Here is a 14,974-nt window from a genome sequence, read left to right on the forward strand (position 1 = left end):
AAGAATTTACGTTTCCACATGCTTCTACTTTTTACTGCTGTGGGGTTTAATCAGAGTGAGGTCATTTACACTGCATTGTTTGCTTGGTGTGGTGCCGTTTTTGCTTTTCTTGATTTTGCGGAACGCATACAGGCTACTGTGCAGATTTGAAAAGCTGGGGGGCAGGGTGGGGAGCAGCAAGTAGGTAAAAGATATGTAGAAATTTGACTTATTAACATTGATAGTGTTTCCAAAAAAAAAAAAAATGGCCTGGTTTTGGAAGCAGGGCAAGGGCTGGAATTTACCTTCCCATAGAGTGAGCAGGGACATTTTGCTCTAATGCTGCTAATTTACCAAAGCACTACAGGAAAATTTCTCACTAAAAAATTCACATAGATGGTATGGGCTCTAATTTCCACCTGAAAGCACTGCTTCATCTTGAATTATATCATCAACAGCTAAGCCTGGCTTCTAACCTATCTCTAAGAGGATTTGAAAACAGGGCAGGAGCCCACAGATGTTAATGGCATTGGGATCAGCATTAACCCTCATTGGTATTTTCCTTAATATCACATAAAACAGCATTTCCCTTATTGTGCCACTTTCTTATCCAGCTGTGACTTCCAGAATCCCAGTTGCACAGAATCCATGCAGAGGGCATACTGTGTGGACACAGGGAGAAATGTTTCCGAGTCAGTTTAATATTGGCCCCCCCCAACCCTTTTCCGTCTGACAGACTGATGACATTTTAGTGACCTTTCTGCTATTTTCACTCAGGGCCATCCTTAGGATTTATGGGGTCCTACACAGTATTGTTAAACTGGTGCCCCAATGCCTGATGGCACGTAGGAGGAGGAGGAGGATTTTTAGAGAAGTCATTTTATAATCTTCAGCAACACACTAATGCAATATTTTCAAAGCGAATTTTAAACTCAGGCCCTGTAGACACACACAGTACATTCAGAAACTGGCAGTATATAGCTGGGGTTGGCAAATTCCTGTTAAATGTCTTCATTAGCACTTGAATGGCTCTTTCACAGGTTTGAGGTTCTGCTAATAGAGCTTAAAAACAATTAGAGACTAACAAAACATGCAGATGGTATCATGAGCTGTCATGGGCACAGCCCACTTCTTAAGATGACTGGAGTTATTAAAGGTCCAGTTTCTAAATAAATAAGGGATGAGGGGAAAAGGGAAAAAAAAGAGGAAGAAGAGAGTGTTCATGCTACATAAAGCTGATAAGAACAATTAGCACTTTCCCTAAGTATCCTTTTTTTGTTTTTTTAATGTCATTAGGATGTGGAATGTAGCAGGCCATCCAGCCAGTGTCTTTAGTCACATCTCTGTGATAGCAATAGATCTGGAGGACTTTTTCCACTCTTAAAGTAACTAGATCCTGTTCTATAGCTCTGCTTCCTCAGGAGAGGGATAGGAAGAGGTAGGTGGGTAGACATTAAGAACCAATGGTGCCTCAAATTTTTGGGTGCCCTATGCAACTGCACATTCTGCATATGGGTAAGAATGAAAGTTTTCATCCCTTCCAGAGCAAAAATTAAAAGGGATGCTTTGGCTTCATATTTAGACATTTAAATTTTAGACCAGATTTCATACGTTTCCTTATCACACTCTGAGAAGTGAAACCAAACCAAACAAAAAAATACCACCTCCTCCAGTTTTCCTAGATGAGCGTTTTTCAAACTTGGATTGCAGGGCCACCAGAGTATGCCACTGGTGGGCCCACACCACTTTGTTTACTTAATGTATCCATAGCCTTAGAGCCTCGCAGCTCCCCTGGGCTGGAAATGGCAAACCGCAGCCAATCACAGCTGCAAGGCTCCGTGGCTGGACCTATTTAGTAACCAAAGCTGCACAGGCCCACAAGCAGCTTACCCTGGCAGCTCCATGACCCAAATTTGAACAACACCATCCTAGAGGATGTAGAGATGGTGTTTTATTGCTCTTCAAGAATATAGTTTAATGTGCAGGGCATTACAATATAACCAGAAAGTTGAGGGTTATTGCTGCTCCTTTTTAAACTCACTTGTCTAGTTGAAAACATTGAGCACAGAAATATGCTGCTGTGGTATCTACTTAATGGAGAATCGTTAGTGTACTGTCTCATCCTGAGTTCAGAACTCTCCTTATTTCTTCTTTCAGTACCTGCCTCCCTTTTCCCTGTGCACGGCTTTCAACACTGAACCCTCTTCTGTTAACTACCGCGAAGATCTGACTTATCTGAGCTACAGATATGCCACTAGAGCCTCAAAAAGCTCGGCCCTGTAAGGTGCTGAGCACCCTCTACATCAGGGCTACTCAACTTGGGAAGTCCTGGGGCCCACAATGATACACTCAGCACATGCAGAGGGCCGCAACTTAAGTGTGGTTGCATGTACATGCAAATAGCTTATTTCACAGTGATGGGCATGAATACAAAGATTAAGCTAAGACTACACAAAATGCAGGCCCCATTTAAGTCAGTTCTGCTGATATTAATAAAATGCAGTTTTTACCCGATTTCCACCCATATGACAGCACTCTTAATGATCAGTCCAGTAATTTAATTACTAAAATGCATATCAACAGAAGACCATTATATTGACTCGCCGTTGTATAGCGTGTTCTCAGTGGAGGCCAGCTTCAAAGGATCCCACCTGCAGTCTGCATATTGAACCCCGTGTAAATACAAACCGCACCACAGGCTGCAAACATATGGGCCACTGGCCACGTGTTGAGTAGCTCTGCTTTAAACCTAGGGCCCATTAATTGGGTGTTGCTGGGTAGGAGTAGCTCCCTTTAGCTGGACATGGAGTTACTTTCATTATAAGACTGGAAGTTAGGGCCCTTATTGCGCAGACCTGGATTTTAAATTTGAATCCCCTTTTGGAATCCATTCATGGAGCATATCCATATCTTAAGTGCCGGAATGAAACCTCTGGGGCCCTAATCACCAGGTCAGCTAGCCACCTGTGACTCCTATTAAGTCAACAGATGTTGCAGCTGCTACAGCTGGCAATGAATTTGGCCCAACATACCAACAGAAAAAAGCAGGGAGTAAAGTGAAAAACACCCTGTAATCCACCTTTTTGAGTACCATAATATTGCCATTCAAGAGAGTTTATTTCCAGTTTTTACCCCTCTCATCTCACTAGTCACACGCCACACAAAATACACACCCCTCATACAGTCCAAAATAGACTCTGAAATGTCAGCCCCTCAGACGAGACAGAGGGGCTGGAAAAGCTCAGTGGAACACTGAAATAATACTTTTCTTCTCTGCAGACTAAAGGATTTTCCACATCATATAACCTGAGTCCAGACATCTTGGCATACTATAGCATGACTGACAGCCTCTGCTCCAAAAGATGAACAGGACTGGAATGCTAGGGTATTTGGGATTGAAGACCTTCCCTTATTAAACCTGCCTGCAGCTGGTACTCAGAGACCCTAATTTTCATTAGCAGTTAAAATCACACACACACACACACACACACACACACACACACACACACACCCCTACCTCACCATCAACAGCAAAAAAGGAAAAGAGCCCTCCCAAACTATGGAAGGAAAATGCCTTAATTTCCACTAAAAAGACCTTTAATTATTTTGGCTGTTACCACTTCACCAGGGGAAAAAGATCTATTTTTAAATATCAATCTTTTTTTGGCATAAAGTGAGATTTAGAAAAGCAGGGCAGTAGGCTGGTGCTGCTAAGTCTAGGCACACTGGCTTGTCCTCTTGTCATCAGCTCTGAGCCAAGGTAGCCCTCCCTCCCTACCGCCCCTCACATCTCATAATAGCAGCCAGTCCAAGTAGGACACTGCAAGGCTTGTACAAAACTTTTTTTGTTGGCCTCTAGGCCAGGGGTTGGGAACCTAAGAACCAGCTTGCCGGGATTCGTCTCCCGAGGCTCAGGCTCCCATGCCAGCACTCTAGCCTCATGGCTTCCACACTGCTCCCTCCACAGGGTAGGAGCACCAGTGTCACCTCCCCACTGTGGAGGGAGGAGCCCCAAGTCTTGAGGGCCAGAGTTAGGGATGCTGGATTCAATCTACAGGCTCTGCCTGGGCAGAGGAGGAAGCGCAGTACAATATCTGCTAGCCCAGGCTCTCCTCGGCTCAGATATGCCTTTTTTTTTTTTTTTTTTTTGCTTCTCACTTGTGTGGGGACCCTGACTGATTTTTTACGGGTCAGGGATCCTGCACTTACCGTCCATCCTCCATTTCGCTTCCCCTCTTCCCCCAGTCAGGAAAGCAAACAGAAAATTAGAGCCCTGCACAGATACAAAATGTGTATCCACATCTGTATCCACAAAAACGAGTGGCTGTTATCCACATCAATATCTATGCATGTGGATCCCTGCAAATATAAAGCGGATATCCACAAATCTGGAGGGCTCTAGATACAAAATTTGCATCTGCATCCCTAGCTGCAAAAGTGAGCTGCAGATATTTGCATCCACATCCACGGATGTGAATACCTGTGAGTATAAAGTGAATATCTGGATTTGCACAGCTCTACAGAAAACCTCTTCTGAAGCAGAAGCAATTCTGGTGGCAGAAAAGTATACTCTGAATCCACCTCAGATTGTAAGTGTTATTTCTTGAATCTAGATGGCTTGCAATGCTAGCTTGGCATCTTTTCTTAAGAAGCTGTATCTCCTACTGAGCCACAATCCCTCTAGTAACCTCAACCAGAGGTTAGAGGTCTAGAATGGGAGTGGGTGCGGTTCTGTGGCCTGCAACATGCAGGAGATCAGACAAGATGATCATGATGGCCCTTTCTGCCCTTAAAGGCAATTAGAGCCAAATAATTCTTTAGCAAAATGTCTCAGAAGCAATAGTCCCAGTAAAGGCAAGCTTTGCAGATAGACTTGTTACCTACAGTGCTTCAATAGTTTTCTTCCTTGACAGTACAGTACAATAGCTCCTTTATCCTAGAGCAGCGATGGAAGAAATGGGCTGGGAGGTAGAAGTTAAAAAGCAACTGATGCAAAACTGCCTGATAGTTCAGAGACTGAAGCTGCTCTTTGTCAACAGGCACAATACAGCATGACAGCCTCTCTGCTGTTGCATTCTGAGTGGGCCCCTGACTCTGCTTATCCTGAAACCATTCATTTTGAGACACTCTGCATTGCATTTTCCACTTGGTTCCTCTCCGTCAGTCTTTTTCTCACTCCTCCATCAAAGCACTGGCATTACGCTTCACAGGGGCAGCGCAACATACGTTTGGTGTTCCTGAAGCTAAGGTTAGACTCCCACCCTCTGGAAATGTACTTAGTGACTTGACATAGAAAGAAGGGATACTGATAATAATAATAATAATAATAATAATATTTTTTTTAAAAAACAGACAAGTAAAAGAACAACCCAGGAGAATCAACATAAAATCATGTTATCATCACAGATTAAAACTGGTCTGGTCAAATTCAATCCACCAGTTGTGCACAGACCCTCATGTCACTATTTCTGTTTTCCTTCCCTTTTCCTGAAACTGTCTAAACAGAGCAAGAGGCCTGCTTAGAGTTTGAGGTAGCTTTTGTGATAACAGATATGAGAAGTCAAACCCTTCTTTGCTTAGGAAAGGTCATAGTAATAAGCCCTGTGTGCACGTCGATTGCAGTAATGAAAAAAGGGAAAACAACCCAGAGCGTACACAGTAGTGTTCGTGCTCAGGAATAAGGATGTTAAGGACTAGTCAACTAGTTGATTCCCTCCCCTGCTGCCTCTATCATATAGAGGCAGCGGCGGGGGGGGGGGGGAGGAGAAGGGGAGGCGGCAGGGGAGGGAAAGAGGGTACTTCAAAGTGGTGGCGCCACACGGAGCCCGTACCCAGCCTCCTTGTGGCACTGCCATTTTGAAACACCATGGCGGTGTTTCCAAGGCGCCACACACCTGATCACGGGCTCTTGTACATTTCAACGGAGGAATGCAGAAGTGCCTATCGAGTAGTCGATGCTTGACTAGTAAATTACTCGCTATTTAACATCCTGACTCAGGAACATTTTGACCCACTTCCACAACAATAGCTTGTGGCTTTGGCAAAAGTGTGGCTGGTTAAATCTTTTCCTCATTCATCCATTAACATGGCCTGAGGTCGAGTTAAACATTGGTGCTGAACTGAGATACTTGCACTATAGTATTTTGCCTTTAAAGAACCCATTGCATTTAATCTCATAATATGTCGCTTATTATCTCAAGCGTCACTTCTGTTTGCTTTATGACAGCATGCACCCCGCACAGTCTCATTACCTGCGTCACCTGCTCTGTTTAGACTAACAGAAGGAACGAATCTGTCCACAGTTCTCTCCCTCTCAGCTTGTTTTCTCTCTTCAGCGGCTACAACCCTAATAGCCATTCCCTTCCCTCATCCTCCTCTCCCCTCCCCCCACCTTTGGTTATATAAAAAAATATCAGCACTGCCTCTTATCTCCCTGCCCTGAAGAACAAACAAATCAAAAGGACAGCATGCCAGATTCTTACAGGTATTTTGATGTCTAAAGACAGATAAATGTCTGGTGGGAATTGCAAAAATACATGCTTCCTCAGTATCAAATGCAGGACCCTTGTAGATTGGGGTGGGCCTGACCCGGCCTCCGGCCCACCTCTGTGGCACAGAGCAGTGCCACTCAAAAGCAGCTGGCTGCTCCTTGTGGCTCTCTGCACTTTAGGAGGAGGTAGAGGGTTGCAAGCTCTTCCGACCTCAGGAAAACCTCTGAGCTCCTATTGGCAGAATCTGCTGTTGGCCAGAGCTCTTTGAACCTAAGGGGAGCAGTGACATTATGGTATCATGAAAGCAGGTGATCTCATTTTCACTGTACATATTACTTTCTCTGCTACCTCTTGATACAACACCCACCAGAACATGGGGCTTTAGTACCCGGCCTTTCATTAGTAACAACCGCATAATGTGTTCGAAATATAAAGGGACCTTTGTACATTCTCCTCCCTGACAAAACAAACCTAAAGAGAAGTTTCTTATCTCGGTTAGCTGATTTTCTCACTTGTTAAGGAAGTAGCCTCCATGTGCTCTTTAACCCTTCATCATATAAAGAGGCCTTTGCTGGGCCTTGCCTTCAATGTAACAAACACTGAGTAAGTATTGCTGTCTGAAGCTTGAGACAAGTAACATGACAGAATCCCTGCAGGGCCAGGGGCAGAACATTTTGTATAGTGGGGGTGCTGAGAGCCATTGAACCAAACTTGCAAACCCCTTTATATGAAGGAAACCACTTCAAGCTGGGGGGGGGGGGGGAGGTGCAGCAACACCCCACATACCCATAGTTCAGCACCTATGGATCCCTGCCCCAAGGAATACATCTAAATTAAACCCAGAAGTGTAACCGTACCGGACTCAAACCGGTGTAACAGAATGACACGGATGCCCGAAGGAGGATTTACCAGACTTTTATTAATCAGCGCTGATGGTCGTCCCCTCGAGCTTTACAGCAAAAAAATAGCGAGGAACGACCCCGTGCCGCTCTGTGCATAGCCTTTTATCGGATACATGAATAACAGTTTGATTGGCTTTTACATTTCATTGGTTAAAGCACAGCAATACATTATTTCTAACGTTCACGATTGACATTCCAGTAGTTGGGGAGGGGTACTCTTATCTTATGCCTATGTGCGGTTTTTACTTTCTCATAGCTATGTTACTGATTTCTGCCTGCTTGTGCCTGTCACAAGTTAGAAAATATGAAATACAGCTTCATTCTTGCTCACAGGCTAGTGGGCCCCTAACTGCTCTTAGGCTAGTTCCTTATCTTTTTCGGGCAAGGGGCAAATTCCACTACAGAAGATCCCTACCAACTAAGAAGAACAAGCTTGCGTCTACACAGCATTTTGGAGTGAGCATGCCCAGACCTGATGGAGACAGTGCTTTGAAGCTGTGGCTCAGGCTCTGAAACCTAGAGGAGCGAAGTGGGCACCAGAACCTGAGTTCCACCTTCAAGGCGCTGTCTTTACAGCTGTTTAGAGTCTGCAAGTACAAGGCCCACCAGCCAAACTCTGCCAGCCTGGGCTGGGAGGCTGGCTCCAAAGTGCTGTGTAGACCCGCCCATTTAAAAAGTAAAAGGCAAGTAAAGAACTGCAGGCGAACAGAAGATACAGTAGAGCAGAGCAACTGGTCTCCTCAGGGAAGACTTGAGAGGCCTGTTTATGCTGTAGTTCTGGAAGAAAGTGTCTGAGTAACCAACCTTAACAGGCCCAACAGTGATCATGGGCGTGAGATCAGAACCTTGCCCACTATTGGAATTATTAGATAAAGAACAGGGGTGGGCAGTAAGCTGGAGGTAGTTCCTGGTGGGCCACTAGCACTTGATTTGCCTGTGTCCCCGCAGGTACAGCGGACTGCAGCTCCCATTGGCTGCGGATCGCCATTCCTGGACAACAGGAGCTGCAGGAAGTGGTAAGGACCAGGATACCACTCCCCACAACTCCCATTGGATAGGAATGGTGGAGCTGCGAGTGGTCGTATCTACAGACATGCAGATAAATAAAGGGCCAGCAGCCCACCAGGGGCTAACCTTGGTGAACCATGTCTGGCCCACAGTTGCTCATTGCCCTCCACTGATCAAGAAGGACATTTTGTGACAGGAAATCGGAGCTGGCACTAGGCATAAACAGACTAAGCAATTGCTTAGGGCCCTGAGAAGCTCAAGGGAGGCCCCTATTCATTATTAGTATGTGTTGGGTGAATGGGGAGGATAGTCCCCAAATAGACCAGCACTTAATCCAACTAAACGAAATAAGGCTCCTTAACACAGACTCTAAATTGTTCCTAAATGCTAAGAAACTGTCCTCTGCTTCTTCTGATTTAAATTACGGATGTAAAGAGTTAACTGGTTACCCAGTAAGCCTCAAACTTACCAGCATACTTACGCAATAACCAATTAACAGGCGGCTCAGCCCAGCCAGAGCAGTCCTCTGCCCTTGGCTGATCTTGTGTTAGCCAGTTAAGTGTGGCATTTAACCAATTAACTTTTAAATTAGGGATGTAATAATTCCCGGTTAAAATGGAGACACTAATCTCCATTGGTTGACTGCATCCTGAACAATCCATGTGCAAACAGTACAAGATGTTAGCCTGGGAAATTTAGCAACTTCCAAATCCCACCCTGCCAATAAAAATAAAATGCGTTTCACACAGGATTTGTGGGTTAGCATTTTCAGTAGCGCCCTGTTTACTCCTCTGTGTTTCTGAAGAGATTTCAAGGAAGAAATGACTAAGAGACAGGAGGGAAATATACTGATAAACAGCCCTAGAATCGGATGTGTGGGTATGCTTCTGATGATGAGCGAGTCTGAGTAACTGATACCAGGGACAACAGAGGTCACGTGTGGACACCACCATAAGTATAAATAACCAGCTTTCATCTTCTGGTGCATGGGAATGGCTGCGTTATTCAAAAGTTATTGCATGCAGGCTTACTGTTTTCTACAGCCAAACGTACTAATAAACGTAGCACCTGAGGTAGGGGCCTTATTTTCCCTCCAGGAAACTAGATCTCCCACTGAGGGAGAATCAGGACCTGGAAGATTTGCTGCAGCTAGGAGAGGAAAAGCAGAGGGAAAATATGCAGTTACTACTTACTGAGTCCACTTACTTAAAAGCAAGCAATGTCAGATGTCGAAAACTCCTGTTGATCATTTGCCTACCTGAAAATATTCATGACTCCATGCGTGCTGCATTGTTTCCTGACACTGGTGTTGCTGTAGAGGGCCATTTTCAAAATGCTAATCTCTGCATGCACTTGGAGACACTGGTGTGAAATAACTGACAATCCATTTTAGGATAACCAACCTGTGGGTGCCTTGGGTAACACTGACAATGAGGATCTGAAGGTATTTGAGACAGACTCATGAAACATTAACATACTGCTAACCAGATAGTGAGAAGGTCACTAGGAAAAGATAACAAGTAACTAGAAAGATTTTTGCATGGGAATTTTTATCTCTTCTAATACCAGCGCAGCTCAAGGTTTTGTTCTGCATATAATTCCACTCAAACACCTTTAAATTAATAAAATACAGTTGAAATACATGTATTTATTTAAAGTCTGTATTAGCCAGTCATTTATTTTTTAAATACTCTGGAATGTTTGGTGGACCTTCCTCAGTCTTCCTCCTCCCTTCCCTCATCTTTAATCCATTCCACCCCTTCAAAGGCCCCATTAAACAGCCCCAGCTAGCCAAAAAGCACTGAGTCTTGGATATCTAATTGCTACAGTGAGAGGCACATTAGAAGTACATGTAGACAGATTAATCCAATTTTAAGCAATTATCTATCTGCACAGGAGTCTTTCCCTCTCAGCTTGTCAGGGCCCATCTTAACAGCAAAATCTGTTTAGTCAGGGGATTGTGTTATAACAGGGCAGATAGGATAGTTTTAACCATGCTGCAGGATAGTTTTACAGCCCTGTAAAGACAGGGACCAAATTTATCCCTTACATAGCCCCACTGAAATCTCCCAGCATCAAAAGCTCATTAAGTGAATGAACTTATCCCAGGGAGGAATTTGGACCTAGTGCTGTAAATTGAACTTGCAATGTGGTTTTGTTGTTGTCCCATCCACTCTAAGCAAGATCAAAATTTATTTGACCTCAGTAATAACACCAATGAAATGCAAATTAAGCCAATAGTTTCCAAACTTTTGAAAGCCAAGCTCACATTCAGAAATATGAAACCCAATCACACCCACCCACTTCAGTCCAGCTGTGTGTGTTAATGGTCTACCATCTTCATGCATGCATCTTCATCACCCCCCAGTTAGACCTTCATCATTCCCTCATGGCTCACTCTAGACTATGGGGAGCACTGAGCTAAACAAAGCCAACTTAGTCTGGATATCATATATATAGAAGCCCAGTGTCTGAAAGTCTGTAACGCTGAAATGCTGGCTGTTGCCTCTGGGCAGCGCTGTTGCTGAAATGCTGGCTGTTCCCTCTTGGCAGCCCGTGCTGCATGGGGAGTGTGGGGCCCAAACGGCCGCTTGCTACCCCGTGAGCGGTGCAGAAGTCAGCCAAGAGCCACGGCGGGAGGGGAAGGGGGGCGGGGCGGTGATGTGTGGCATGACAGCTGCTCCAGACCCCGCCCCCTGGTCGTGAACATCACCGCCCCCCCCCCCTTTGTTCCCTGCCGTTGTGCTCAGCTGACTTCTGTGCCGCTTAGCCAGGCTGTCGCATGGGAGCAAGTGGCACAAGTGACTGTTTGGGCTCCGCACTCCCCGTGCTGCATGGGGAGTGCGGAGCCCAAAAAGCCATTTGGGCTGCATGGTCCCCCGAGTGAGAGGCAGGAGGGGGAAGAGAAGAGAAAGAGAGAGACAGAGAGAGCGCTCAGAGAGAGAGAGAGAGAGAGAGAGAGGAGGCAGCAGTAGGAAGAGAAAGAGAGAGAGAGAGAGAGAGAGACCCCGGAGGCTCAGGAAAGACGACCGACATGGAGGAGAGACCTGAAAATCACGTCTTATGACAGGCTAATTGGCTAGTTCTTTAAGAAGCACAGGGGGAAAAAAAGAGAGAGAGATCAGTGAGGAAAAGAGAACAAGTGTGGATTAAAAAAAAAAGTGGTTTGACATGTCTGAGGGGAAAAATAAAAATACATCAAATCAAGTCACCATTCAAAAGTCTTTGTCAAGCAAACGAGGCAAAGTAAATCTACAAGCCAATTGAAGCAAGCCACATCCCTTCTTGCAATAAATTAGCACTGTTTCATTTGTGTGCACAACAGCCAAATATTTTAACTACAGTACTTCAGATACAGTGCCCCTTATATTTTTCCAAGTGCTTACAATTAGTTTATAACGGTCTCTGCCGACTGCCTTCACTGCAAAGCAGGCAGGCGTGGAGTTGTAGTTGCCAGCACACTTGGAAACATCGCCAGAGCCAAGAAATGAAATGCCGAGGGCCTTTGTGAGGGTTCCAGGAATGTCAGCATACACCGCCTGCCTACTTTCCATTGAATACCTCATTGGCTAACTACTCAGTACTGAATGTGCCAGACAGACATGCATACAGAAAGAGACAGCTAGAGGGAAAGTGTGTTTGGTCTGTGACAGGCAACAGCATATTTTTAGATATGTATGGATAAGTTTGTGTAATAAAGTTATATAACTAGACAGGAGGTCTTTGGGATAAGGACAGCACAGTATAGTTTTGTACAATACTTAGCACAATGTGTTCATAACCTCCACTGGGGCCTCCTGACACTTTGGAACTATATATGTGATGAGACCACGTTCCTTCAATAGACACATTCACTGTACACGGAGGGAAACAAAGATGCACTCTCAGGGCTCTGCTCTGTAGGTCTTAGACATTGTTACAAATGGACATTTTATCTCCATAAGACTGCCATGGATTGCTGTATAACATTTTCAAAAGAAATTATGGAAAGGATGAAGAAAGGGAAAAGACTCTTATTCACCTGTAAGGATTTTGTCTAAGTAGTTAATTAGCACATCTCAGAGAGAGGCAAGTATTATCATCTTTATTATACAAATGGAGGAACTAAGGCAGAGGAATATGACCGGGATGCTGGAACAATTTTTATAGTAGGGGTGCTGATGTTGGAAATCATGGATTTTGTGTTTATTACTACTACTACTACAAGCAAGGGAGCGCTGCAGCTTCCCCCCTCCCCCCAGCAGGCCTAGCTCCAGCACCGCTGGAAGTGACTTGCTCAAAGTAATAGGAGAAATAGGTGCCTGAGCTGAGTGTAAAACTCGGAAACACCTGGATTCCTCTGAGTTCAGGCCCATGACGCTGATTAAAAAAAGCCTTTGTTATGGTCACTCTGATAGTCTCTACCTGGCTGTTAGAATTATTGGGAAATCTCTCAGCATCAATGGCTAATGTAAACATCACAATTTTCCTCATGTTTTTGAAAAATTCCATATTGTGTCTTTCATGTAATTTATTCTGGTTTTTAAAATCAATTCTTATTCCTCCCTGGCTGCCAGGTGCATCCAGAACTGAATGTGTTTAAGTTCTGAATGGATGCTGTTGAAATTCTAACTCATGTTCCATTTCTCTCCCCCTGCTCTGTCTCTATAGAATCTTATGGCAAGAGCCTTGTACGATAACGTCCCAGAATGTGCAGAGGAGCTGGCTTTCCGCAAAGGAGACATTCTGACAGTGATAGAACAGAACACTGCAGGGCTGGAAGGATGGTGGCTCTGCTCTTTACATGGCCGACAAGGCATTGTTCCAGGCAATCGGGTGAAACTTTTGATAGGCCCAGTGCAGGTTAGTCCATCTAACCAGGACACATCCAACTCCAGATCAATGCAACAATCCTATAATCAGCAGACAATCTACCAAACGCCAAGTTCACAGGCCTCATCTTGGGACGAGGTATACCAGGTGCCACCTTCCCATCTGAATCAGGGAATCTACCAGGTACCTACTGGCCATGGGATACAGGAGCAAGATGTTTACCAAGTGCCTCCATCAGTGCAGAGAAGCTTGGGTGGTACTGATGGTTCACCTTTCAGCAGCAAGGTGAGTGCCTTGACCTCCATATCTTTACTTCAATTCAGGTTGTGTGCACATGCAACAGTAGGGGTCTAAATAAAGAGACAGAGCCTGAAGGCTTAGGAATGTATGAGTAAAACTCAGTTTGCTTCCTAATAGGCTGCTAGTTACCTAGCTTGAACACATGCTGCATATAAAGAGAAGTGAAGTGGATAATGGGCACCTGACTTCATAGCAAAGGGAAACTATTCTGGGCCCACTCTTAGAGGAGCAACTGGTGACAGGCAGAAGCATTTTCCCATTCTTACATCACATGCACACCACTCCACTCCAACCCCCATCTTTGTTAGCACGTAAGAGTTTAGAACACATAAGGCAGTATGGTGTATTGTTCTTTGGCAAGCCATATTTACCTTGTTTAAGTAAATAGGATGCCCAGTTTTTATGGTGTACTGTCATGATGGAGAGGTCTTAATGGGAAGCGACATTTTAAAAAACTACGTAGTTGTAGTGGCAACCATAGGTCCCTACCTGGAAGAACAGGAAGCCAGCTAACCGTGATAAGAAGGGATACTTTAATATAAAGCCTTGAGTAAATATAACACTTGGCAGTTGTCTTCTGTGTACGTGCACATTGAATGTCCAAGGTGGGCGGAGGAACAATGTTGTAAAACCCTTTCTGTTTCACATGCTGTAGAACAGCTGACTGGTGCAGCCATCAGTAAATAAATGTTGGCCGTTAGGGTGTATTCTTTATAAGTATGTCTCAGTGATTCATACTGACTGGGAGCAGACAGAATAATAGGGAGGGAAACTTGAGCAGGAAGCAAGTGGCCAAAAGGTGCCACAGTTTAAAACTTCAGCTTGAAGTTTATACTGGCAAGAAGGTGAGATTCTTTTCTTTCTAGACACAGCCTTTTCCATTTGGAAAACTTCTGAGACTTTCAAACTTATTATAGTTTGTTTTCATTGGTAACAAATAAATTATCAAAAAAGAGAACAAAGAATTTTGAAATAATTTCAGTTCGTGCTCTACAGAGTTTTGTTTGAACTTTCAAAATTAATTTTCTTTTGGAGGAAAAGCATCATTTTATGTGAGGATCTGCAGGTGGATGAATTTACCATCTGAAAACTACTGGCTTGCTTCACAGGTGGAGATATGATCTTTATTGGAGCAGTTACACTGGTTTTATTAGGGGAAATCCTACATCATTTCTCCTTCTCCTATTCCTAAGATTAAATAGTAATGAACTTTATTCAGACGTCTTTGGCTAAAGCTGTATAACTAAGCACCTTCAAAAGAAGTTGAAGGAGGCCTATATAAATTGCCTCTTTGGAGAATCCAATTGACGAGTAACTAATGTAAAAATATCTGGTTGTAAAACGAGCATGTAAAATCCTGAGTGTTCAAGGTTTAAAAGCAAACTTATCAGGATTCAAACTCAGAGGCACTAAAACACCTGTTTCCTTTAAAATTCCTGCCTAAACTTGGACTTCAGAAAGCCTGGATGTGCATTTTTCTAA

General features: G+C 44.2%; 1 protein-coding gene across 4 annotated transcripts in view; it reads left to right on the plus strand.

Moving 5' to 3' along the window:
- NEDD9 (neural precursor cell expressed, developmentally down-regulated 9) overlaps positions 1-14,974 on the plus strand; it is a 150,670-nt gene that overhangs the window by 107,366 nt on the left and 28,330 nt on the right. For 3 of the 4 annotated variants that reach the window (XM_075921258.2, XM_075921259.2, XM_006138774.5), the window contains one exon: positions 13,031-13,477. In XM_075921258.2, coding sequence (XP_075777373.2) covers positions 13,031-13,477 — 447 coding nt within the window. Of the gene's footprint in view, positions 1-8,320; positions 8,389-13,030; positions 13,478-14,974 lie in introns of all 4 variants that reach the window. The other variant, XM_075921260.2, reaches the window with a different exon arrangement.

This window comes from Pelodiscus sinensis, chromosome 2 (assembly GCF_052426305.1).
Source record: "Pelodiscus sinensis isolate ZL-2025 chromosome 2, ASM5242630v1, whole genome shotgun sequence".
NCBI lineage: Eukaryota > Metazoa > Chordata > Testudines > Trionychidae > Pelodiscus > Pelodiscus sinensis.